The 27,708-nt window shown below is 48.7% G+C and overlaps 1 protein-coding gene across 5 annotated transcripts in view; it reads right to left on the reverse strand.

Moving 5' to 3' along the window:
• The window catches only part of RIMBP2 (RIMS binding protein 2), a 208,878-nt gene that overhangs the window by 142,904 nt on the left and 38,266 nt on the right, over nt 1-27,708 (reverse strand). For 3 of the 5 annotated variants that reach the window (XM_046025597.1, XM_046025600.1, XM_046025599.1), the window contains exon 2: nt 20,287-20,420. Coding sequence is in view for 1 of the 5 variants with exons in the window: in XM_046025594.1 (XP_045881550.1) it covers nt 20,149-20,151 (3 nt within the window). In the remaining 4 variants the exon portion in view is untranslated. Of the gene's footprint in view, nt 1-20,148; nt 20,172-20,286; nt 20,421-25,931; nt 26,095-27,708 lie in introns of those variants that run through there. The other 2 variants (XM_046025598.1, XM_046025594.1) reach the window with 2 other exon arrangements.

Consider the following 27,708-nt stretch of genomic DNA (forward strand, 5'->3'; position numbering starts at 1 on the left):
ATCCAATCATCTACCTTGTCATTGTTTTATTTTTAGAGACTGCCCTTTTTTTTTAAGATTTTATGTATTTATTTGACAGAGAAAGACATAGCAAGAGAGAGAACACAAGCAGGGGGAATGGGAGAGGGAGAAACAGGCTTCCCGCCAAGTAGGGAGCCTGCCAGGGGCTCAATCCCAGGACCCTGAGATCATGACCTGAGCGGAAGGCAGATGTTTAATGACTGAGCCCCTCAGGTGCCCCCATCCTTCTTTTTTTTTTTTTTTTTTTAAGAAAGGATTGTGGTGTTGGTTTTTGTTTATTTGTTTGTTTGTTTTTAAAGATTTTATTTATTTATTTGACAGAGAGAGATCACAAGTAGGCAGAGAGGCAGGCAGAGAGAGAGGAGGAAGCAGGCTCCCTGCGGAACAGAGAGCCCGATGCGGGGCTCGATTCCAGGACCCTGAGATCATGACCTGAGCCGAAGGCAGCGGCTTAATCCACTGAGCCACCCAGGCGCCCCCCTTCTTTTTTTTTAAGTGATCTTTACACCCAATGTGGGGCTCAAACTCACAACCCCAAGATCAAGAGTCATGTGCTCTTCCAACTGAGCCAGCCAGGCGCCCCCATCTTGCCACTATTTTTTAAAGTCAAAATTGACACCCTGATTCATATTCCAAATATGTTAAAAAATCTTACATATAGAAAAGGAAATAAATAGGCACAAGTCAAATTCAAATTGCTAATAAATGCACGAGAACGTTCAACCTCGTTCGTAATCAAGGATATGCAAATTTGGTTTCCATGCAAATGTGCAAAAACACACCAGTCTGACTCCTTGTAGTCCTGAGAAGGTGGGGATCTGGTCCGCTCACACGGCGCTGTAGGAGTGTAGACGGGTCCACCCCCTAGCGGGCCGGCAGGCAGAGTCCACTATGGAAAACGTGTACTGGCCTTACAACTATCCCCAGCAGTTTCAACTGGCCTCAGGCACGTGTGTGCTTGGGAAGGGGGATGTAAGCACGTCCATCAAGGGAAATGGAAAAACCCCAGGACGGCAGTGGGTAAGGACGACTCGTCAGCCCAAATCATCAACCCATGTCAAAGACCTAGTGAGAGTGAAGACCAAGCTGTGGACTCCTGTGCCGGAATGTTAGAGTCACCAAAAAATCTCCATAAAATACCATGTATTTCCTAAGGAGACAGACACAGGCTTCTAGGTTTATGGATAGATGTGAACACATATTTAAGAACTTGGAAAGAGACGCAATACCCTAGTAATACAGTGCGTGTTTCTGGGGTGTGACGTGGGCATTGAGGTGGATTCTATGAACTAAGGAGGAATTGAGCTTTTTTTTTTTTCCATAATGCTTGATTTATTTTTAAAGAGCAACATGTGCCATTGATCTGGTCGCCAATAAATCAATGATGTGGAGAAAAAAAAGTTTCAAGTAAAAGACAAAAAAAAAAAAAAAACAACACGGCAGCCAGTATAACACACGAAATTTGACTGGATCCTGATCCAGTAAAAATAAAAGACGCAAATATGTCCTGGGGACAAGTGGGAAGCCTTGACTAGAGGCAAGATAGTAGAGGATACCGGGGAATTAATGAGGATTCTTCCAAATGATAATGACACTGTGGTTTCTGTAGGAAATAACTCTGACCTGAGCCAAAGGCCGATGCTTAACTAGCTGAGTCACCAGGCGCCCCAGGAAATAACCTTGTTTTCAAATGATGCACGATGAAGCCGTCAGGTAGCTCAATGTCTGGATCTGTGAAATCATTCCAAAAGGAAAAAAAAAAATAGGTGACAGATCGATAAACTAGGAAGTAGGACAGATTTTTAAATGAGTCTGAGAGGTGTGCACGTGAAGGCTTGGAGTACCGCTGTTTCAATTTCTCTATGGGTTTGGCCTTTTTCATAAGAAAAAGTTCAAAGGTAAAGGGCGACGTGTAACTTTGCAAATATAAATGATCAAAATTCCCAGAAGCAAATGCAGTAAAATATTGGCCTCATGATTCCACATGGTGGGGAAGACACGTGAGTTATTTTCTTCCTCGTACTTTATTTAAAAAAAAAAAAAAAAAACTCCCAAATTAAAATTAGCACTGAGAGCACCCCACTCCTGGGACGACCACCACTCACGGCCCAGAATAATTGGCAGAAGGGAAGCCCTGGTCCCCAGAGGAATTCACTTGCCGCTTTGCTTCCTACCACGTGGAGGAATCGCTGCAGCGGCCCCGGCGCTGGGGCCGCATGGACGGGCAAGTGGAAGCTGTGTGACATGGACAGATAGGCAGTCCTCATCTCCCATGGCAAGAAAGGCCTTGGCTCCCATCCAAACCCCATCTGGAACTCTGCACGTGGTGAAACGCCCATTTCTAGGGCACATTGTAGATGCTGAACTTAGGATAGTCTAGAACTTTCTTCTCATTTTCAAACTACGACTCGTGCAGATCTTGGTCGTGCTGCAGGCAGACAGCTTTTGTTCAAGTGAGGTCACACACCAAGTGAAATGCCGAGAGGCCACAGCAGTAGTCCAACAAACCAGGATGAAGAACGGAGGGTTCCTGAACATAAACACAGCTTTTCCTGACTCAGGAGCCTGAGACAGTAGAAGTTTAGTTTGTGTGTGTAGATGTGGGGCAAATCCTGTGGTTAACACAGGCACACCCTTCAGCCATGAACCTGAGCATCCAAAAAACTCGGATGCAGTGTCTGAGGTGGTCCGTCTGGTGGGAGGGGGTCTCAATGACCGCTGGAGCACAGGTCACAAGGGAGAGGGCTGGAGAGGGTCACACTTCACGGACTATGCTGGGAGCGAGCAGCGTGGGGGACCGTGGCGGACCCCACCACCACAGGAGCGGGTAAGGGGCCACACAGAGAAGGCGGCTCAGGAAGGGGAGAGGCGAAGCGGCTAGGAAGCACCTGTCCCCCAGCTCAGGGACTCGCTGTTGGAAATGCATGCTCCAACTCTTGACTTTCTCCCGCCTTCACTCCACGAAGACACAGAATTCTAGAGCGTGCCCTGCTCTAGCCCCCAGGCTCAATCTCCCCTCACCTGAGGGCAGGAAGGGGCAAGACATGGCAGAAAGAGCCTGCGGAAACACCTTGGCCTCACCAGTGAGGGGACAAGGTGCCTGGACCCATAAGCGAATAAAACTGTGTACCACAGGGACAGAGGGGAAGCTACAGCAGGAACTGAGGCACACATGGGAGGAGAGGCCGGGAGGTGGGAGGGCCGCCTGCTGGGGACCCCTTTCCCAGAATCCCACATCAGCCAGCTCCATCTGGACCCAGGTGGTCAACTACGCCGGCATGTCTGGGCATCTCAGGGAAGTTTCAAGAAGCCTGCAGGGTCCAGAGATACTGTCGAGGCCAGGCCCCTTGGTGAGGCCGGGTCCCTCTGGGTGGGCGAGGGCAGGTCCCTCTGAGCCTAGGCTGGGTGGGGACCCCTGCGAGGGGAAGGGCGGGGAAGGGAGTCAGGCTCCGCGGGATGGAGAGCTGGCCCCCGGCTGCTCACCACTGCATGGCTGCCAGTCCAGGCCCTTGGCTTGAGGTATGGGGCTCAGCTGGTACCATGGGAGGCACCCCCATGCCATCCAGATGGAGAATGGGCTTGCCCTGTCGGCCTTCTGTTGCTAGATGAGGGTTCAAGAAACACCAGATCTGGGTCCCCTTTTTCCATTGGGTGGGGGGACATGAGAGCCCTGTTGTTACTTTGTCCCCAGGTCCTTTGCCCTAGCCAGCCCCGCTTCCTCCTCCACCTCTCAGGCTCCACTCTGCTCGCCTCTGGCGTCACCTCCGGGGTCCACAGCTATACAAAGCTGGGAAGGTCTACGCTGTCTTGTGTGACCCCAAGTTGGATAATTTCTAAGAAAACCCCACCATGTATGCCAATACTTAACCGATTTTTTTAAATCAGTGAATGTCTGCCTCTTTGATAAGCAAAGACCAAAGTGTCAAAACAAAGTTCTGTCTTCTAACAACCCACAAGAGATTGAGGAGGGACACTGTGAGCGTGAACGGTAACATTGCAGCGACACACTATAGTCAGTGACATTGTGCTGGGTGTTCACAAGTCCCCGAGAGACTAGGTCTGAAGTGTGTAAGTGTGTGACAGGTATGGGCCAGGCTTACTGCAGGGGGGTGGGGGAGGGGGGACATTTCACAATATATACAAACATCCAGTCATGATGTCACACTCCTGACACTAACATAATGCTATATGTCAATTATACCTCAACAGAAAATTAATTTTTTTTCTTAGTTTTGTAAGAAATAAAGCAAATTGCTCCCCCTCTAAATTGCGTCGCCTGCGCACCCCCAGCAGAAAGCCCGCTTCGCTGCAGGAACGTGCCCTGGGTATCTATCTCGGCTGGCCCGTGAGTGGTCAGATGCTCACTCACTTCTAAAGGCTCTGGCAGGCCCAGCTCCAGAGGATGCAAGCAGAGGTGGGGTCATCTAATCCCTTCACTCAGGGCACTCAGGGCAGCAGGGGTGATGGGCCCCAGGCTTCCTAGAACTTGCTCCCCTCCCCTCCCCCATCCTCTCCTGCAGTCTCTCTGGCTGCACCCATGACAGGCATGCTCCCCGGGCTGGTCCCTGCGTCCCTGCATCCCTCAGTCCACCAGGAACCCGAGCATCTCTGCTTTATCTATCCTGAGAGCTGCCTTCGGCCCTTCACTACCGGAGGTGGCTGCCGGCTAGGGGCCCTCACTGCAGGTATGAATTCCAGAAACTCACGTACTGGCAGCAGAGCTGCCCCGAACAGGCAGGACTGGACTGCTGGGGGTTGGGGAGGGCGCTGTCCTGATGTAGACAGGCCTCGGTCAGGGACTGCCTCTGAGCCCTTCTCCTCCAACAACTCCATTCCAGCCCTGCCACACAAAGGCTTGGATTCCTGCTTGAAGTGCCCCGAATGGCACATGAGCTCACGTCTGGCAAACAGGACCCGGGGTGCGCATCCGCCCACTGCCTACCCACGAGCTCCCTACATGCTCTGCTTGGAAAGTTCTCTACCCTGTCCCCTCTGAGGAGGGGACAGACAGAGGAGGGAGTCAGGGAGACTGATTGGCTGCCGTCTCATACCCATGACAGGTCCACGTGTCCTCTGAGAAGCCCCCTCCTGGAGAGTTCAAGGAGTTCCCCTGGGACCCGCAGCAATCCAGGTGATAAGGCAGTCTTGCAGAGACAGCTGGGCAGGGCGGGGGCTGGGCCAGGTCACCACGCACTGGCATCTCTGCCCCGGGGGAGACAGGCAGGAGGGTACCTGCCTGGGATCACTGGAGGCTCCATCCCCGCTAGAGGACAGAAGTATCTTGGTCAGCTCAGGGGAGGCTTCTTTGTTTTTCATCTGCACTTAAATAACTTAAAACAATTATTTCGGATTTTTAATAGGGTAGCAGCTTTTCTCCCATTCCTTTATCCTCTTGGTGTTGGCAAACAAGTCCCTGACCCAGAAATGATGGAAGCCGGCTCCTCCACACATGAAAAGCCGCCGTGTGTCAGGGTCCCTGAGACTGCCCCGGGATACAAGAGACCCCGGCAGGACTCCTGGGACTCGGCATACAGTCGGGCTCCTGGCAGTGACTTAGCACAGCAAAGGGACACAGAGCAAACTCAGCAAAGGACAAATGTGCATGGGACCAAGCCCAATGGAAAGCAGAGCAAGTTCCAGAGTCTCCTCCAGATAGAGTCACGTTAAACTGCGACCACACACGGGAGGCGCTCTCACCCGGAGCCCCATCAGAGACTCAGCCCCAGGGTGCTCCCCGAGACACCTTCCACCCGGCAGGTGCCAATGTCCAGACCGCCCGAAGGAGAGCCGGTGGTCAGGTGAACCCTGTGGTCAGCCTGAGCCCCTCTTCTCACCTAGGGAAGGGTGGGGACCCTCCCCACATCTGAGGTCCCAGGCCCCAGCCATGGGCCGGCCTTGCCAGCAGGCCTGCAGGAATGGCAGCCTGGGGCCTGGGAGAGAGAGCCCCCTCTCTGCGCAGCCAGGGCCCCCAGAGGGGAGACGCACACTTCCCTGCCCGCTGAGCCCGCCCCTGAGCCGGAGACGAAGGTTCGCAGCTTGTGTCCTGCTGCCGGAGAGCATCATGGGCTCGGCCACCTTGACAACAGCTCTGGCCGCATGGGGACACTTCCTGTGTCTCTCTCTTCTTTGCAGTTTTTCATAAACAACACATGATTATTTTAGACTCTGATTGTCACCTTGTTTCCTACACTCACGAGGCACCAAATGGCTCCAGGGAGCCTGCGTGCCCAGCAGTTGGCTTCAGACCCCACCTCTTCCGGTTCGGTCCCCAAGCCTCCTTCCCCCTCTGACCCTTGGCCCCCACCTCCACGGCGCAGGTGACAAGCACGCACAGGTGTTCCTTCTCCTCCCCTCCCCCAGCCAAGACTCGTCCATTCCTCCCCAGAAAGTAACCTCAGTTGGTGAGAAGCAGGAGCAGCACCAGCTACCTGGGTACATGACGAAAAAGCCGTGTTTGGAACATAGTTTTAATGTCCCCGAGTTGTCAGGACAGTTCAGACAACAAGGGAAAGATGGAGGAAGCGATGTGTGGGAGACACCAGGGGAAGGCGGAGGGCCATCCGAGAGGACCCAGGGTTAATGTGGGATGGCCCCCCTTCTCCCTGACCCCCAGTGCAGAGCTCAGTGCTAACCCCCCCGCCCCGAGGATCACAAGAGCCTCCTGTTCTCGTCCTGCCTTGGCGGACCCCAAGGGGGCTCACAGCGGGCGCCCTGCCTGCCTTTGGTCTGAACTCACCAGCCGCCCCTCCCAGCAAGCAGGGGCCCCAGTTTCTGACCGACAGGAGCAGGTGAAGTCCTTCCGATGGCTCTGTCAGCACCCAGAGGCTAACAGGATGCACCTCAGGGGTGACGGAAAAGAACACGTAGAGGGGAGTCCCAGCAGTGTGGGGCGGGACTCGGGGGCCAACAAGGAGGGATGCAGCCCCCAGGACAGGAGACGGCAGGCTTGAGGCCAGTGGGGCAGCCGTAAATAGCCCGCCTCTCCCACTGCGGGTTCCATATTCCGTGTGCGGAACACGGCAAGCTCTGGCATGTAATACACAAGGCGACGGGCCCCAGAAGGGCCTGATGGTGAGCTGGGAGTTTGTACTTGATCATGCGATGGGGAGAAAGGTGGGGAAGGGGACACGTGTGTTGCCGGAGTTTGTGGAGTGCGACGTAAGTGTGGAACTGAGCAAACATGCCCAACAGATACAAGGAGCAGTTTTCATGGACAGCAACAGGCCTCTCCCCGTGGGGAGGGACAGAGGTTTCTACTCTCTGCCCACCTGCCTATAAGACCCCGCGCTCCGTCCAGACCAGTGAGGTGGGGAAGCCCCACTGGGGGGCATCCTGGTCCCCCGTAACTGCCTCCTGACCTTCTGCTCTGGACAAAGGCATCAGCTTGCTCCCCTTCAACAGACGTGTGTCTCTCTGCCCGACCTGAGAGGGAAGCACTCCCAAGCACACAATCGCACAAAAATGTTGAATTTTTTAAGGGGCCGACAGTCTGGGCTCTCGGTCCAAGAGCAGAGGATGTCTACTGTCCACTTTCCAGGCTCTGCTGCATTAGCTCCTCCAAGAGAAGCATGAAACTCTCCTTAAACGGGCAGCGACGTGAGGTTTGGGGACACTGAAGCACAAGCCCACATCCTGTAGCTGGTAAGGGATGCAACCAGGATTTGAACCCAGATCTGCCCATGTCCAAACAGTGTGTCTCCCTTCAGCAGAAACTATACTGTGTTTTCCTAGCAAACACTGCCCTGGGGTATGAGCGGGGCACTCAATAAGAGGTCTGGTCTTAAGACACACAAGTTCCATCTGTGGGCAGAAGTGATAGGTTTCGTCCTCCGTCAGCTTTCCTTAATGCTAGAGACTGCCTAGAGCACAGCCTTGAGGACCGGGAGGCAGAGACTGTGTTTGGCAGGAAGGAGCACCTGGAGAACCTGTGACGGGCAAGAGGTTTGGTGGTGTCATGTGTGCTGGTTAGGACATCTTAAAGGTTGCTAAGGGCAATGAAAAGGGCTTCAGGTAGGGCTAGATCAAGTGGCTCAGATAACAACTCTATTTTTTCCCATGGGTCTGGGCTGCCTTCCTCAGAGCTGGTTTTAACACCTCACTCCCCACATGATTCCAGGCTAGCTGCTGGTCGACCCGGGCATTTTCAGCTTTCTTACGCGCATCCAGCAGGTGACAGAGAATACCTCTATGGCAGCGTGGCAATAATCCCAAAAACCACTCTGATTGGACTGACTCAGGCCACATGTATGGCTCTGACAGTGTCTAGAGACGCAGAAGGCCCCTGACAGCTGGCCCGGGTCACATGTTCGATCCCTAGAGTCGGGGAAGCGTCTGCTTCATGCAAGCCTCGTGAATTGAGAAGTCACAGGGAGTCGTGTACCGGCCCTCGCAAACCTCCAGCACCCCCTGCCTAAGACACCAGGCCCCTGGAGGCTCATTCCTCCATCCCAGAAGAACATGGGTATGAGCCACCATGCAGCTCTCCCCCTGTGCTCAAGATGCTGTGGTAGAGGCAGAATGGAGGCTCTCCCTCTCTGCTCCCATGCTCTCTTACTCCCCCGCTCCACCCCTGCAGACAGAGGGGGCCAATGCCAGGAAGGACCTCCTGACGTCCCTACAATAGCTGGCCTCCACATTACTCACTGGCGTAGGGCCCAGCCTGCAGCAGGAGATGAAACCCCCGATGATGTGCCCATTCTTTTTTAAGGGGTAATTAACAAGCTAACATTTAACCCGATTTTCTCTGAGAGGGACTTTTTGTGTTGACCTGATTAAAGAAGCAGGGGATGTAATTAAGGGGAAGGATGGGGTGCTGATTACAAAAGGGGCGTGAATGATTATGTGGACAACAGATTAAGCCCCATCACCGATACAGTGGGAGGCAAGCAAACTGCTAACTCAGGGCCCCGAGAACATCAGTAATTCTTCATTTGCAAAATTGCTTTAGGGATCGGTGAGCTTCTTAGAGTTCTAAAATGGCCCAGAGATCTGCAAGTCAGTTGATTAGTCCACATTTTTCTAACCATAGGACAACATCTCCAAGCTGCCCAGACAACTGAGCTGTGCCCACTCTGCCGACATAACTGAATTTGTGTACTTCCAATTAATTCAGGACTTGGGTCTATCTGTAGACCCGTGAGGACACAAGGCACCTGCTGTAAATGTCAGAGTGTACACATTCAACCTAAATGCTTGGTATGGCCAAGAGCCCTCTGCCTACTTTACCGAACCTCCAGCTGAGACGAGAGCCATCCCACCTTCAATGAAGGAAAGGAATATGGTGAACATGAGATGGGTCCTTCATGGCACCCATGGTATTTTCAAGGACACACCCAGCAGACCCTTCATTAATCACTGATATACAGATCATATGATCATCATCAACTCAATATTGTCTCTCCTATTTATTTTTTTCAGTGAGGAGAGCTCTGTTGGTGCCAAAATGTATTTGACTCTGAAACATTTCAGTGGAAACCTGGCTGGTCCCCAGAATCCAGCTCGATCTGAGTAACAGTGTGGATTTCCCTGTGTTGACTTTAACTACTGTTGTGTTACCTTGTATTTCCAGCAGGATGTCCCACTTACTCTGGTGATACACTTTCTTTTTCAAATAGATTCAAACAGTACATTAACAGTAAAGAACATAGAATAATATGGGAAGTGGTAGTGAAGTTGCCAATAGGGCAAAGGTCAGGGAAGTAGTGATTCTCATAAATAAATATTTGTGAAACAAATGAGCTCATTATGTATCTTCCAAACCCATAGGTTTCCAGCCACCTCCTCTGAAAGTCCATAACGATCATGCTGGCTTCTCACCTTCTTCCTGTGCCAGCGGGATGGCTAGTTACCGCTTTTCCAAAGCCATGTGGCTGTCTTACAATATCGGATTCATTCAACAGCTAGTCATGCCTTAGTTCTTCCTCAATCTTCCACAGTACACAGAGCAGAAGCGCTGGATAAAGTCTGATAATTGATTTGTCCTCTTCACCTTTATGCCTTTATTCAACCTCTTCTCTGGTCCTCCTCCTCCAGGAAGCCCTCCTTGGTCACCCTGACCCACAGTGTCTTTATCTCTATGAAGAATCTGTCTTGGTTTGCTCTGCATGCGTTCCCCATGCTTCGGGTTCTAATATCCCAATTTCTCTCTGGGAAATTGCTACTCGGCGGGCACATGATCCCAGCCTGGCCAAGGTGCCAACTATCCTCACCCAAATCATTGTTCAAGGAAGAGCCCAGCCCGGTCAACTGAACATCAGCCCCTTAAACTTAGGTCTTGAGCGGAAAGACCCAAAGACCAACACTAGCAGTTGGAGCAGATGTCCCCTGGCAGGATCTCGCAGAGGGACGATCCCTCTTGGATCTTGGGTTGATTGCCCAGCTTGTCCCTTCAGAGATGATCCTGGGACTTCTGTTGAACCATTGGTAAGAAGAGGCTTCTTTTCTTCTTCCCATTTAAGTTTGTTAGAAGAAGAGCTCAGCCTAGGGCTGCTGGTGGCCACCAAGGGGGAAGGAGCCTGCTGAGAGGAAACAACTCCAGAAGAAAGGCGGGGCAGGAAAAGGAAAGACTATAAACCCTGGTGACGTCACTTCAGCCTTTGGATCCAAGAATGCCTGAAATCCTTCTTTCAATAAATACCCTATTTTTCTTAAACCAGACTGAGTTGACTGTTCCTTCCCTGGAAACCAATACCATTGTGACTAACCATCCTTTGAACCCCAATATCCCATCTTATCTGTACTTACCCATTTGAACAGAGACATACACTGCATTTCTGTGACATCACACGATCTTCTTATGAGGTTCCCAGTCATGGGATTTGGGACCCACCCTTATCCTAACTCACATCTTCATTATGTCACTAAGGACTCTATTTCTGAGTGAGGTTACATTCAGTGGGACCAAGGGTTGGGATTTGAACATATCTTTATGTGGGAGCAGGATGTACAGAAGACCACCCATGACAGCCACCACCTTGCAGTTCCTGGGAACAGAGATATCAGCAGCTCCAAAAGCAGAAGGAGAGAGACAAAGCAGCTGTACCGGGCAGTGATGTAATGGACCTCACCGGAGGCCCACACACACCTGGACTTCCCTTCTCTTGTCCACCCACCAGAGTATTATGTCTTGTTTAAGCGAACTGGAATGGGTTTTCTATTACTTTCAGCAAGAAACACTCAAATTAAATGGGCACGGACTTTCCCAAGCAACGGGTCTCATGAAGGTAGAATGGTCCCCCCAAAGCAGGACGGGTTCTGGGACAGTGACCAGGATGGGTGACCAGGGACTCAGGTCCACCTGCCCTCTCCTCTCAGTGAAGACACACAGACAGGCTCCTCTCCAAGCTTAGCTTTTCCATCCTAAACGTCCCTGGTACATGGTCTGCTCAGGGCTCCTGCTCCTCATCCCAGGGGACGTGAGCCAACTCCTCTCTGCCCCCAGCTCCCTGCCCTCCCCCAGGGGGGTTCATGGCTTCTCACACTTCTCAGTCAAGTTTGAACAAACATCCTGAAGGGGATGGGTTTTCACCAGGGAGCATAGGTAAAAAGCCTTCTTCTAAAGTGTAGAGACAGAAATATCTCTTTATAGCTTCATGATGTAAATAACCTTGATGTGAGACTCCCAGCCACCCTAGGCATGTGGAAGGCTGTGCAGGAAGGGGACAGAAGACAGCCTTCATTGCACCCACCGTCAGGGTGACAGAGGCCATCTGGAGAGCAGGGGAGGCAGGGGGTCTGAAACTCACCCCTGACTTTCATCAGAAAGGAGTCTGTCTAAAAGCCACAAGTTCACGGGCTTAGAGCTGATGCTCTAAGTTGTTTAAAAAAAAAAAAAAAAAGCAGTTGTTTAAAATAAACAAACAAACAACTACCTTATAGGAAGCTACCTGGGAAAAGAAGTATATCCTCCTCTGGGCTAGTACTCCTCCAATCAATGACCCAAGTACTTTCAAGCTTCTGTGCTCACAATGTGTCAGAAAAACATTCCAATTGCTGGAAATACTGATGCCCTTCACCGACCACATGCCCGCTGTGTCCCGCTGGCTTCTTGGTTCCCTGAGAAGCACACCCCCACTCCGAGAAACTTACACCTCCCAGGTTTGCAAAGTTGGGAGCTTTTGCCGGAGTTCACCTGCACCAACCCAGTGGGGAATGAAATCAAGGAGAGAGTTTAGAAAGCCATAGTTCTGAATTAAGAGGCCTGGGATGCTTTCATGGGAAGCAGGAAATGTGCGGGCACTTTCTGGAGAGACTGATGAGGAAGGATCCTTCCTCTAACAAAGGCCTGTCGTCACAAGAACCAGACACAGTCTGCAGCCACGGGTTAAGCATGCAGCTACACCTGCCATCACGTTCCTTTGGCGGTCTCCTCTTGGAACCCGAAGGCTCTCTGTTGTCCTGGGCCACTGGCTGGGCCCTGCTGAGAGCAACACAATGTTGCCTGGTGACTTATTGGTGACAGGGACAAGTCTGGGTTGGGCAGCAGATCCAAAATGCCTGAAGTCTAGACACGGCGACTGGACACGGTCACTAAGGAGGTCACCCAGTGGGTGGCACGCTGTCCTTGGCCCTTTTCGGGAGCAAACAAACAGCCATGTGAGACAGAACTCTCCTGGCCGCCGGGTACTTGGAGGCATCACGGGCCGGCAGCATTTCCCCAGAGTCTGTCCCTCACCACAGCAATTCAACGCAGAACAGGAAGCTCTTGGGTCCCTGCGACGACAGGGCATGGAGGACATGGGGCTCCACTCACCTTCCTTCCAGCCACACACCGCGGCTGTGTTTGAAGGATCTGCTGAGAATGGCAGGCGGGGGTCCCACACTTGTTTCTTGAGCCCAGCCCGGCCAACTGAACATCAGCCCCTTAAACTTAGGTCTTGAGCGGAAAGACCCAAAGACCAACACCAGCGGTTGGAGCAGATGTCCCCTGGCAGGATCTCGCAGAGAGACGATCCCCTTATACCTGCCCCTGCAGAGATTCCTAGAACCTCTCCTTCCTGTTGTTTCCTCTAGAAATGTCCATTTCTCGAGATAGAATTCAGTTATGCTGCTGGCACCCAGTGACCCTGCGTGGTGTGTGCAGGGGCTGCTGTGACAGAGCTCTCCAAACAGAAATCTACTGGGTCCCAGCTGTGGACGCCCAAAGTCTGGGATCCGGTCCAGGTGTTTCTTCCAGCCTCTGGTGTTGGCCAATGGTCTGTGGCCATTCCTTGGCTTGTGGAAGCATTCCCATGGTCTCTGCCTTCCTGTTCCCATGGCAATCTCCTTGCGCACATCTGTCCATATGGCCAAATTTCCCCTTTTATAAGGATACCAGTCCTTATAAAAGGTATCTTTATAAAAGGATATTTTATAAGGATATATTTTATTGGATCAGGTTCCCCACAAATGACCTCCTTTTAACTTAATTAACTTTGAAAAGATCAGAAGTCTTGGGTTTTAGGACTCCAACATCTTCGTGAAAATACAGTTCAACTCACTGCAGACCTCCATGTGGTCCAGAGTGGCTACCCACACAGCCCACTGAACACATGGGAACCTACAGGCACTGGCTGACTGGCTAAAGAGGCGTGCAAAGGCACAGACCTTTCCACAGGAGGAAGAGGTGGCCTGGCGGGAAAGAGGGAGCGTGGTCATTCTTCTAGAGGGGGTGATTACCCTGGGGGAACTTGGAAAGTCTTGAGCTTGATCACAGGGCTTCAAGAAATGGGTCTTCTGAAAGATAAGTGTTAAGGTGGTAGACTTCCATTACCGCAAAGCAGGGAGCCCAAGCTGTGACAGTACGAAATTCTGCCCACCTTTCGGAGCCTAATTGTAGATGTGTCAAGATGGTGGGGAAAGAGCACCAGGCCTGTGAATGCTAAATCCATGATTGAGGGGCTCTGACTAAAACTGAAACCAACACAGAGGAAACTGAAATTCCCAAAACATTGTTTGAGCTCCTGGATCCAGCCATTCCTGAAGTTAACACTACTCTCTCTTCAATTGTACTGGTCCATTAACTTTCCCTGACAAATACAATAGCATAGAGCATAGTCCCCAAAGACCTTTCTTAGCTACACAGCAGCCTCTTACCTACACAGGAGCCAAGTAAACTTCATTGCAGGGTCTGGGTTTGCCAAGAGACCAGAGTGAAACAGACGCTGTCAAGACCCATATGCCAGAACTGAAAGTGCAAGCTTCATAGCAGTTCCTGAAGCCCCTGCCAAGCATATTTGCACTCCCTTTTGCTTTCCCTTGCCCTGGTGGGCCAGCCGAGGACCGTGACCGCATGGGCCGTGTGTGTGTGTGAATGGCCCACCGGCACCACCTGCTTGCCCTGAGAGGGGCACCAAGATTTCAATATCAACAGAGCCCGTTCCATTTTGTGTTGTCTACTTAAAAAAAAAGAAAGAAAGAACGAAAGAAAATGGAATTTAAAATACATAATTACGTTAGTCATGAAGGGTAATGACATTAAGAGCCGCTTTAACGAGACATTTCCACACAAACGACATTATGCCGAGACAGTCTGTCCTGTAAACGAGGCCCCAGAACCTGAGGGCCAGCAATATCTGGGGGCTGTCTCAGCCACAGTCCTAGGCTGCTTGCAGCTCACGAGGCTGTGGCCGCCTTGGTTTCCCCAAACCTCACGAGTTTTACCACCTCTGTGTGCCAACTATTAACTTACTCTCCTTCTGTAAATAAGCAGGAGTGTTTTACGGATAGAAAGACACTGCAAGGGGTATCTGGGTGGCTCAGTGGGTTAAGCATCTGCCTTCAGCTCAGGTCATGATCCCAGGGTCCTGGGATCGAGCCCCACATCAGGCTCCCTGTTCATCAGGAAGCCTGCTTCTCTTTCTCTCCCTCTGCCTGCCGCTCTTCTTACTTGTGCTCTGTCAAATAAATAAAATCTTAAATTAAAAAAAAAGACACTGACAAAGGAAACTTTATATTGCCACCATGAAATCACTGATTAAGTGATAGTAAAATTTTTTCTAATATGTAATTCCTTTTTCCCCCCAAGTAAATATATGACTGTATCTGGGTCTCATTGGCTGTTTTTGTCTATTCTGTAACCTGTAGAAGATTCCAGAAATACTGCTGGATTTCCGTATTGCCATCACCAGCCCAACAGTCACAGCCCAGCAGTCCATCCCAGGCCTGTCCGGGCAAAATTCTCCACAGAAGCAGAGAAGAGGGATTCGCTCCCTCTCCGACCCCACCGGCTGTTTCAAGAGCTCCCGGCTGGGAGAAACAGTTCTCACCTGCCAATACCAGGAGGAAGGAGCGATACAACTTATCTGAGATGTAGCAAAAGAGCAGATGGTTTGGGCTGAACTTCCAAGATAAGGCTAGGTCATTTCCTCCCCATGTCAGTGACTCCTGGTCTCAACAAATATTGACTGAACGCATACGGTGTGCAAAGTCAGGAGATTAGACCACTGGCCTGCACACAAATACGGAGCAGTCCTTGCAACCAGGTGGACTCATGACGCATGGCTGACTTTAAAAAGCAGATTATTGGGCCCGGGGCTGGCGCCATTAGTAAAGTGACCAACTCATGATCTTAGCTCAGTTCATGACCTCGGGGTCATGAGATCGAGCCCCATGTGAGGCTCTGCATGTATCAGGGGGCCTGCCGGAGAGTCTTCCTCTCCATCTGTCCCTCCACCTGCTGGCCCTCTCATTCTCTCAAATAAATAAGGAAAAACTTGACAATAGAATTACCCCACGACCCGGCAATCGCACTACTGAGTATTTACACCAAAGGTACAAATGTAGTGATCCGAAGGGGCATGTGCACCCCGATGTTCATAGCAGCAATGTCCATGATAGCCAAACTGTGAAAAGAACCTAGATGTCCACCAACAGAAGAATGGATAAAGAAGATGTGGTGTATATATATACAATGGAATCCAATGCAGCCAACAAAAAACGAAATCTTGCCATGTGCAACAATATGGATGGAACTAGAGGGTATTATGCTGAGCGAAATAAGTCAATCACAGAAAGACAATTATCATATGATCTCCCTGATATGAGGAATCTGAGAGGCAGGGTGGGGAGTCATGGGGGGAAAGGAAGGAAAAATGAAACAAGATGGGACCAGGGAGGGAGACAAACCATAAGAGACTCTTAATCTCAGGAAACAAACTAAGGGTTGCTGGATGGGAGGACGCAGAAGAGGGATGGGGTGGATGGGTGACGAATAGCGGGGAGGGTATGTGCTATGGTGAGTGCTGTGCATTGTGTTAGCCTGATGATTCACAGACTTGTACCCCTGGGGCAAATGATACATTATATGTTAATTTTTAAAATGCTATCAACTCTTACCTTGAAAAAATAAAAAATAGGGGCTCCTGGGTAACTGGTTAAAGCCTCTGCCTTCACAGATCATGATCTCAGGGTCCTGGGATCAAGTCCCGCATCGGGCTCTCTGCTCAGCGGGGAGCCTGCTCCCCCCCCCCCCACTCCGCCTGCCTCTCTGCCTACTTGTGATCTCTGTCTATTGAAAAAATAAAGAAAAATCTTTTAAAAATATATAAATAAATAAAAATTAAATAAAATAAAAAATAAAAAGCGGATTATAACGAAAACAAACAGAGTCGGCTTTTTAAATTTTAACTTTTCTATCCATTTCTGTGCACGTACAAATATATGCACACTTGCAGAAGTTCTGGAATAACGTGCATGCAAGTAAGGACGGATGAAGATGTCACTGTGGCACTGTGGGTCGTCCTTAAACCTGTTAACCATGGCTGGTTAACATGCCATAAGTAGTTCGTTAAATACGTGCGTGTTAACAGCGAGCGCTGTCAGACGCTCAGCAGCCAGGCAGACCGCCCAGAGCCCCTTGTAGTACGTCTGCACACACGGAAAAACTATTCAACCGACGCCTGTGGGCAAGACCTGAGAGCGGGTACGCACCTGGAAGATGGCCCAGCCCAGAGCAGCAGGGTGTCGGCGGTGCCTAAACACCCCAGACCCACCTCCCTCAGGTAGGGTGAGTCCATGATGTGTCCTGCTGTCTCCGGGAGTGCCCCCACAAGACGGAGGAGCCCCACTGCCTGCTGTGGACACAGCTGGATGGCCTGGCCTGCACTGACTTCCTCCCTTCACTGCCCGGCTTCCCCACCATGCTCCCAAGTTTCCCGGCATCCCCGTGCAGCTAAGCCAGTCTGACCTGAATCCCTAGGTCGGGTTTGTTCTAGAAGGACCAAGCCAAGACACTACGTTATAGAGTTGCCATGGGATAACATGCAAAACTCTCTACAGCATGAGGTAGTCTGCTAATATGCTAACATGGAAAGATCTCTGAGAAATAGTCGAAAACCAGAAAAATACTAATCTGCAGAAAAATCCATATGGTTTTCTTTGAAGCACATATATTATGATCGAATTTCCGCAGCTGCACACACACGCACATTAATATGTAGACCAGGGTCCAGAAGGACCTAACTGTTGACAGCGGCTAGCTCAGTGAAAGCGAGAGAGTCAAGACACTCGGGTTTTTACAAATCGAACGTGTTCATTTACTGCTTGAGCAATGACACACTCATTGTAAGAGTCTCAGGGCAGAGTGTGCATATGCTTAGACACACACCACACAGACCCCACGCTGTGTGTGCAGACACGGCCACATACCAAGACAGTGTGTCTGTGTGTGCACGTGTGTAGATCTGGGGAAGCGCGTCTGCAAATTCGGGAGAGAACATACAGTCGTGCACAGTGATTGCCCACAGATCTATATGGGTTTGAGCTTCTTGCCTTGACACAACTCTGTGACACGTGACTCCATGTTTATTTTAATGATTTATTTACACAGAGAGGCCCCGACCCCATCTGGAGGGAAGGATATAGTGGTGTTGAGAATAAAGATCACTGCAGATTTATAAGTAAAATGCTGCCCTCGGAGAGCCTAAACCCTGCGGTCATTAAGGCGTTTTTTTTTTTTGTTTTTTTGTTTTTTTTTTTTAAAGATTTTATTTATTTATTTGACAGAGAGAGATACAAGTAGGCAGAGAGGCAGACAGAGAGAGTGAGAGGGAAGCAGGCTCCCTGCCGAGCAGAGAGCCCGATGCGGGACTCGATCCCAGGACCCTGAGATCATGACCCAAGCCGAAGGCAGCGGCCCAAACCACTGAGCCACCCAGACGCCCCCCATTAAGGCGTTTTTAAGGTCCTTTTCACTTCCTTCAGGCCGAGGGACCTCTCAGCAAGCCTCGTTCCCTGAGTCAAATACACAGCCCCCGCTGAGACTCACTGGCTAGACCTCCTGTTTCGAAAAGCCATGAGGACCTATTTTCTAATTGCTCTCCCTTCCCGGTGAAATAATTCAAACATTCCATTCCCTTCCAAAGTGAGAACAAGAGCTAAATTTAAACGCAATAACTTAATGGTGCATCTGCGATCCCGAGCAGCCAACAATCTATCAGAAAAAATAAAAAAGATCAGCCCATTCCGAATATAGGAAAGATCCACACACACGCATATCACTCCTTTGTGTAGCTCTCAACCCCAGGATGACCAAAAGAAAAAACATCAAAAAAGTATTAAGCTCTTGAAATAACCTGCCTGTTACCCCTAAGAGAGCCGAGTAACGTCTGGGCACTGGAGGGCACACGGGATAAATGAACTTGAAAGAATTACACACCAGTAATGATGCACATCACTCAGTTCAGACACGAGAGAAAAGAGAAAGTGTTCCTAATGACACAATTTGTCTGTTGAGGGCATGCAGATAAACATCTCTCGTTATAAATGACATCCACTGAAGAAACCGACATGGTTATACCAATAATGATGAAAGAGAAGTTTTGGGAGTGTTTTCTAGGCGTATTCCCATCTCCCAGGGCCCTACATTTACTAACTGAATGACGAAATGTTTTTGGCTCTATAGTAATGAGAACAAATGGTTACCAAGTACATATCCTAAATCTGAAACAGCTGAGTTTCACACACAGACTCTTTCTGCCTCCTGCCAGGAAAATGAACACATAAAATAGAAATCAGGGGACTGGGTGTGAACTCAAGTCTACTGAACACATACCAGCTGAGCCCATTCCTGCCACCATCATCACCAACCCAACCATGATCACTCTGATTCCCACCAGCATCACCAGCATCACCAGTATCATCACCATCATCATCACCATGACCATCACCACCATCATTGCCACCATCACCCCCATATAACCATGTCCACCATCACCGCCATCCTTACTACCATGTTTACTGGAATGTGAGACTTAAACCCATTATTTTATCTGGACCAACCCCAAAACCAAGCTTAGACGGGGCACTAAAAAGGTTCAGCTGGTTACCTTCTGCATCATGCTCAAAATGCTTGACTAACAACCATGGCAACGACTGCCTGGGCAGCCACTTAGCACATGAAAGCCTTTTGCAGAAAGCAGCAGCTATTAATCTCACCCCCAAAGTCATCTCATGATCACATGACATGCACCCCTACTGTGTTTAGACCATGCCTCCACATGAGAACCCTCAAACCCGAGAATAAAGGAATGAGCAAGCCAGCCCAGGTTTCTCTCCTGAACCCTGGCCTTGGCCATCTGCTCATCTTCCCGTGTTTAGGTGTGACTCAAACTGAAAACTGAGCATCAGGGCAAAACTAAGTCCAAATCTTACCCATAAACCTGATTCGTTTTCAGTCTTTCTCATCAGAGGAACCGGTGCCTCGCCCTCCACCATGTTGTCTCTGCCCGCGACCGAAAGCCAGCTGGTCACCCCTTCTCACATTTCTTCCTGTCCAGCCCATCACAACTGGCAGAGCCTACTGCCCCAATGCATCTAGAAGCTTTCCAATGTCCTCCATCTCCACTGCGAACACTGGTCCAAGGCACCACAGACGCTCATCCAGGCTACACGGTGTAATCATCGTAGAAGGCAAATTTGATCCTGTCACTCCTTTATCTAAAATTTGCACTGTTGTCCATCCACTGCCCAGACTTAAGACTTAAAATCCTTATCCACAGCCTGTAAGGGCATGAATGACCTCCTCTCCCCGGTCTGTGTCCGGACAACCACTTCCCGTGCGTTCAGCTCTTTCTCGCCCCTGGACCTTTGCACTGGCATTCCCTCAGGACACTGGTATCTCCACAGAGTACACATGGTTGTTTCACTCACCATGCAGCCTTCCCCAGCTAACCGACACAGAGCTGGCGTTGATAAACATCTTGAAGGAATGATCACACAAGGAAGATATGGATACAGCCCCTGGCGGCACAGGGGGTAGAACCTCAGAAGAAAGAAAAGACAACTCACCCCAGAATTCTACTGCTGGGTTCCTAGTCTCGGGACACCAGGTGGAAAATGGCCGAGTGGGTCTTCCAAAGGTTGGGTCTGATCAAGTGCGTCTCTGGACCCACAGGTTTCAGGTATGATGAGTCATTTCTAAACTGTAAAAAGAAAAAAAAAATGCATATGGTCCTCTATCACAAAAGAATGGCTTGTTAGTTGGCTTTTCTGCCTCCTTCAGCTTCCTCTATGCCTCAGACACAGGGCAAGTCAGGAAAGAGGCTACCACCTGCCAGTTCATAGCACTGAGAGGGCTAGTAAGTGACAGAGCTGAGACTTAACACAGAGCCTTCCCAGCCTGACACTTTTCTTTGCCTTCAACCAAATTTCCTGCTGTAAAGGAAAGCAAAAATACATACACACCCTGACACAAAGCTTTCGTGATGCTTTGAGTAAAATTCCAAGCTCCCGAATGTGCCAAAGGAAATTGTGGGAAGACTAATTATCCTTCCTTGTGTAAGTGACATGTCATTGCTGGTGGCAACAAAGGACACAATGGAGACCACGAATCGTCCAGACTTGCTCTAAATATATCCTTAATTAGATAAATATGATGGATGTCCGTGGATTACAAGTGTTACCATAGGCAAATTAATGAATAAAAATCAAGGTAAAAAACAATGAGCTTATAGCAATGAGTTTGCTTATAGCAAACTCTCAAGAAATTCCCATCTCACCACCAAATATTCAAAAATTAGAAATTTCTGTATTTCGGTAGACCTTCAATTGACATAGGAAATCAAAATACCAGAAGTTCTTTTACTTCTCTCTTGTTTTGTTGCTCAGATGTTTTTAAACTATACAATCACAGGATAAAATAAGTTGCATTATCTTGGGTTTTATCCATTACTTTTTAAGTGTCCAGTGTCCAGAGTAACTACACGAGTGGGGAAAGAACACTTGGAAGCAATTTGGGTTTTCAACCGGGAATTTGGAACTGGAAAATAGTCTGTATAAGCAAAATTCAATTTATTTCAACACAGCAATCATTTTCTGAGTACCTACCAAGTTCCTGGCAGTTGTTAGACCCAAACATAAATAAGAGTGAGTCTTTCCAGGACCCACAGCCTGACAGGGGAGGCCAAACCATGCAAGTATAACTTTATTCAAGCTAGACTTTAATAAGATTTAGAATGATGTGCAGACGAGATACGGAGGGAAGATGTCTAGACAGGAGATTGGAGTCTTATTTCCTGAGGCAGTAAATGACAGTCGGGACACAGGGCAGCAGGTGGAACTCAGAGCAGTGGGGCACCATAATGAGCACCTGCCTGTGTAGACCCTTCCCCAGACCACATGCATAATGTAGGGAGGTGGGCATTTCTCCCCATGACCTTCAAACTAGGCAGGAGCCTGGAAATTTCTTTTTGGTAGGAAATAATAATTACAAGCACAGGCCTTCATATAATGACATTAGGAAACTCCACCCCAAAATGTTCAGTTCCCTGCAATTACCCTGGAGTAAGCCCACCATGAACAGCTTAAGCTCCCTTGGCAGCCACCAAGCCATCTAGACCTTCCCCCAAAACCAAACATCAACCAAAGATGACTTACCACATTAAAAAAAATTTCCACAACCAAAGATTGTCAAAAAGAAAGTCAAAGATGACTTACCACATTAAAAAAATACTTCCGGGGGTAGGAGAAGAATAAATGAAACAAGATGGGATTGGGAGGGAGACAAACCATAGTGACTCTTAATCTCACAAAACAAATTGAGGGTGGCCGGGGGCAGGGAGTAGGAAAAGGGTGGTGGGGTTATGGAAACTGGGGAGGGTATGTGCTATGGTGAGTGCTGTGAAGTGTGTAAACCTGGCGATTCACAGACCTGTACCCCTGGGGATAAAAATACATTATATGTTTATAAAAAAATACTTCCAACATGGAAGATTATAATCTACGTACATAAAAATAAAACCCGGGAGAAGGAGATAGTACAGCCAACCTAATAAAACTTTACAAACAGAAAGAGAACAAGATGCCACAAAGGGAACAATGAAAGACAAAAAGGATTCTTGTCGATGAGAAAGAAGGTCGCCAAAATGGAATTTGATTCAAATGGCAGATGTGGAAGAGAAGGTTAAGGAAATCTCCTAACGTGATAGAAAATATAAAACAAAATAAAGATTTTAAAGATTAATCCACGAGGTCCAATTTTTACTAAGATTTCCTAAAAGAGAAAATGTACAAAAATTGTAGGAAATATATAAGAAAAATTTATATATCCAAGGATTTCATGAGGGGACTACAAAATGGATGAAAAGAAACCACACCAAAGAGCATCATGAGATTTGAGAAGATAAATGATAAAGAGAAGATCTTAAACACTTTTAGTTAAAAAAAAAAAAAGTTGGAATTTTTAAAAGGAACAAAAGTACGTTAGGGCATCAGACTTCTCAGCAGCAATCTTGGAAGCCAGCAGAATGCCTTTTAAAAATCTGATTGAACATTATTTCCAGTTTAAGATTCTATACCTCAAAAGCAGTTGATCAAGTGGGAGGACAAAGGAGAGATACTGCCATACATGTGAAGGATCATAAAATTTGCTTCCAATGTATTCTTTCTTGGGGAATTACGGAGGATATGCTGCAGTAAAACAAGTGGGGAAAACTGAAAAGAAAAGCCATAGCATCTAAGGAACAGTAGATCCTACTACACAGTGACAAAGAAAAACTCCAGGGTGACAGCTGAGCCTCAGATCTCGAGTAATCAATTTGGAGCAAGAAGACAGAGGGTTTTACAGGGAAAGTATCATATGAAAAGGAGACTCGAGGATAGTCCTTGATATGTCCAAGAATTGGGAAAGAATTTTCGGTATGTGGATTGCAAATGGAACAATTAAAAATGAGGCAATTGATAACTCCAGGAAAAGTAAAAGCCATACAAGGAAAGAAATGCCATCACAGTCACTAACTGGTTCTAGTTAACAATATGTACATAAGAACAAGGTAAACTCTCATTATCATCTTAACGAAAGTAGCAATTTAACTGTGTGTGTAGGTTGGGGGTGGGGCCTAAAAGAATTAAATCTTCGCCTACCACAGGACTTCTGAACCTCCACACTACAGATATTTGGGGCTAGATAGTTTTTTGGTGTGGGAGCTGTCCTGCGCACTGTACGACATGTAGCAGCATCCCTACTAGTAGCAACCAGAAGCCAGGAACATAACTCCCACCCCCAAGTTGTGACAAATAAAAATATCTCAGACATGACCCCTGGGGGCAAAATCGCCCCACTCGAGACCCACTTATCCACTATAACAGAAAGTGCTATTTCTGACCTACAAAAACAGACTAGTCCAAAACAGCAGCACAGGCATGTTATTTAGGATTGAGGTAATTTAAAGAAGAAATTAATAGAAGTATTAAAAGTAGAGTGAAGGAACTGGGCAGTGAAAAGTTGACCAAGCAGGAAATGGCTGGTTTTATATTCCATTAACCATTGTTAACTTTTTATTTTTTTTAAGATTTTATTTATTTATTTGACAGAGAGATCACAAGTAAAAAGAGAGGCAGGCAGAGAGAATGGAGGAAGCAGGCTCCCCGCTGAGGAGAGAGCCTGATGCGGGGCTCGATTCCAGGACCCTGAGATCACGACCTGAGCCGAAGGCAGAGGATCAACCCACTGAGCCACCCAAGCGCCCCCATTGTTAACTTTTTAAATTGTGCACATTCACTTTAAATTTTAACACGCAGTTGGAGCTCAAGGAAAAAAAAAAGCATCTCCTGTCTACGTTGGGAACTCACTGAAATCCTCGTGTGTGAACCCTGTTTCAAAGGAAACCTTACACTATCACATTAACTCATTGCATTTGCTGTGTCTTTTCACTAAGGTACATGAAACAGTTATCGAGTAAGGCCTTTCTACAAAATATCTATACGCCCCCTAAAATCATCTGGTGCGACATTTTAGGTCCACCTCCTACACTGTGGGAATGACTGCAGCAAGGAGTGAGAGGCACGGGGAGGTCTTGACACACAATCAAATGGGTCAAATGGAAAGTGAGTCAAAGCAGAGACCACCAATGAGAGCCCCACCCAGCAGAGCAACTACGTCCTTTTGATACAAATCACTGGAGGCCTTACCGCCACCCATCTACCCGTCTTGTCCCTGTAAGGATTTGTTTTCTCACAAAGAAATAGTTACGGATGACATAAAAAAAAATAGTAAAAAGAATATGGAAAAGCGTAGTAATTCCCACGTTACGAGGTTATTTCCTAGTTCTATAAAAAAGAAAAAAAATGTCAGGTAGGACAAGAACCCCTAGCCTCTGTGCATTTAGCAAATTTTGGTGCTCTTGGCACAGAAGAAGTAAAACCACCTCTTTCTCCGTTGGTCTTCCCAGGCCCTGGGATGCCACTTCTTCAACTGCCTCGCAACCCCCGCGCTCTTGTCCTTCCCCTGCCCCCATCAAAGGGACTAGATGGTTCCACTGTGTCTGCACCTCAGCGAGCTGACTGGAGAACATGTTCCTGATTCTACAGCATGAAGAACCGCCCTATCTGCTTACATGTGCAGAATGATTATTATTAATTCAAACGTGGTCCAGCCAGGTAATGCCTTGGAGGGATAGTGTATAACCAAGTCTAACGACGCTGCAGCGAAACTGAATGGGGAGCTCGACTATCACTTCATATAAAGTTTTAATTAACAGAGCCATTCAGGCAGATAGAGAAAGAAAAGCAGTGATTTATGGGTGCATATTTTACAGCTGACTCCTCAAATCCCAAACAACACAGGACTCTGCCCATCTGCTGCCCCACAAACACGTTCATCACGAAGTCCAGGAGAAATCCTTCCACTGCGAAGCAAGACCCAGTTCTTGCTGCTTAACATTGGGAATAAACTCAGTTCACTTCAACCAACTACTTACTCAAAGGGTCTCCCTACACAGAAAAGATGAAAAGGAATCCATCGGCCTTACAACCAGCATAAGCTTGCTGACATTTTCACATTTATCGTTTCAATGAAAGTCTGATGTCTACAGACTGAAAATGCCATAAATGAAAATTATGTTCATTAGCTAATTACATTCATTATCTAAAGGCTTTGCGATGCTAAACCTTGTCTCATTAGCTGGCCGGGGAGAACTGGAAGACGCTTCTCCAGATTCAAATACAAAGCCGGAGTGAAAATTTCCGCTGGACACATCGTAACTTTGAAAATGTCCTGCGTTTAATGCCCGTTATGGGATGGCTAGCCAAGCGGAAGCAGACCCAGTTTTGAGGGGAACAGATCTCCCTCTGGAGTGAGTATGCGAGGACACGCTGTGGGACGCCCAGCCTCGTGACCAGTGAGACTCCTCTGCCTTCCGTGCTGAACAGAGACAGGGCCCTGGGGAGGAGGATCCCTCCTAACTTGAAACTGGCCTGGGGACAGGTTCCAAACAAAACATCACAGTCACTGAAACTACAGTTAAGACCCAGCAGCATTAGGACCGGAGCTTATCGCAAACTGCGAGGTTTCCAAATACCCACCCCGTCCATCTTTCAATCCATAAGGGCACCCGTCTCCAGCTGGGGCCTCCAGGAGGCTAGCTTTCTGCTTTGGTGTCTGAACCCCATCTCATGAACCCGGCAGACTCTTCCCCACACCCCACGGTGGTACTTACACGATGCTGGGGGTCAACCCGCTAGCGGGGAGGACGCAGTAGCTGGGGCCACCTAGACGGCTTCCTGTCCCCCACCATGCCAGTCCCGCTGCGTCTCCAAGCCTTGCGCTCAGCATCAAGCTGGTAGACTGTTTACTTATTCATGGGCTGCCCGAGCCGGCCAGGAACTGCTTTGTGTCAGCTGAATAGGATGGTAATTCAATCTCCAAAGGGGAACTGTTCAGCACAAGGCATATCTGTCATAATGAGTCACGCCGATGGGAAGAACACGGCTTTCTGAGCCACTGGTAAAAGTTGTGTCTTGACAATGGGGAGTGTTATAGTACACAACCTTCTTTGCCTCCACGTTTAAGTCTCCCCCCACCAAAGAGTCCTCGGGAGAGGCATGACGGAGAGGGAATCAGCTGTGGGGTCATATCCCTGGGAGAAAAAGCAGGGATTCCAGATTAAGCTTCCCACTCCCTTGACAGAAGTATGTCCATTTGGAGAGACAGAAGGTAGAGATGTAAGAAAAATTAAAGGATGGTGAAGTCAGGAAGGCGTCCAGTCAGCTCCAGAGTTTCCTGTGGTTTGGGGTTTTACATGCATCTCAGTAACAGTGAGGTCTCCAGCAGCCAGAAACCATGACACTAAGAAGTCACAGTATCAAAGAACGGCCCCACACATACGGCTAAGAAGAACCAAGTCAGGAGAGGGCCCAACCACCCGGGTGCCCAGAGACCTCGACTAGCAGCAAGGAACCACAAATCAGGCAGGCCAGTGCCTCAACTTACCACAGTCCCCCAGCAGATCACCAGTTCCAAGGGGATGGGGACCCCACCTCTTACATTCTGTATTGTGTTCTAAGCACCCTGCACAGTGTCAAGGTGAAGCAGCTACTCAGATATCTGCAGAAATAGCAAACGAATGAAGCCTTCGACATCAACAGGCCTTGGAATATGCATCAGTCAGGATGGGCTAGGTTACGCTGCTGTAACAAACAGCCCTCTAACATCCATGGCCTGATCAAGTGTTAGAAATCTTTTCTCCCAGCAAACAGTTGCTGAGAATACTTTGACAAATCCCCCATCTTCATTAAACTCAGGGTTCCTTATATGTGCCCCAAAGCTTCCATTATCATGTTACTCTGATGACATAATTCCAGAGTTGGGCTTATGTTAGACTACCTTCACTTTAGCGGGCCGGCTTCTTGAATTCACTAATATAACAATTAATTACATTAATTATGTATGTAATATTATGGCTTCTCCAGTGTAACATGCTATTTGATCCATTCATCGTTTGAGTCAACCAAAGTTTATGAGCATTTTATCTGTGTCTGGGGGTGCAGCGGGCCGTGAGACAAGGGATGGGAGCCCTGCTTTCAGAGAACTCACTTTCTAACAGGGCACCGACGGTAAGCATTGGAAGACAGGGAGGGTTTGGGGTGGACGCCGTGTGCTTGATCTGGACAACTGGGCACAGCCTTCTCTTGGGGTGATGTCTACACCAGACCCGATGACAGGAAGGGAGCTGGGTGGGCGAAACGTGAAGATTTGTTCCGCAGAACGTGTCAGTGCCGAACTCCAGTGGACGTGTAGTGTGGACATCTTATTTCTACCACGACAACCACTCTCCTGTTTTCTTTTTCTGGCTCCACCAGTCTGGGCCCCAGAGTGAGGATGGTGTGAGCAGAGCACCAGCTGGGGCCCCAAGGACACGGAGTGTGAGTGGGAGATAAACTTGTGAGTTTTTCACTTCATGTCCAAAAGCATGGACATCTCAATGTCACCCTCCT

Source organism: Meles meles, chromosome 12 (genome assembly GCF_922984935.1).
Source record: "Meles meles chromosome 12, mMelMel3.1 paternal haplotype, whole genome shotgun sequence".
Lineage (NCBI taxonomy): Eukaryota > Metazoa > Chordata > Mammalia > Carnivora > Mustelidae > Meles > Meles meles.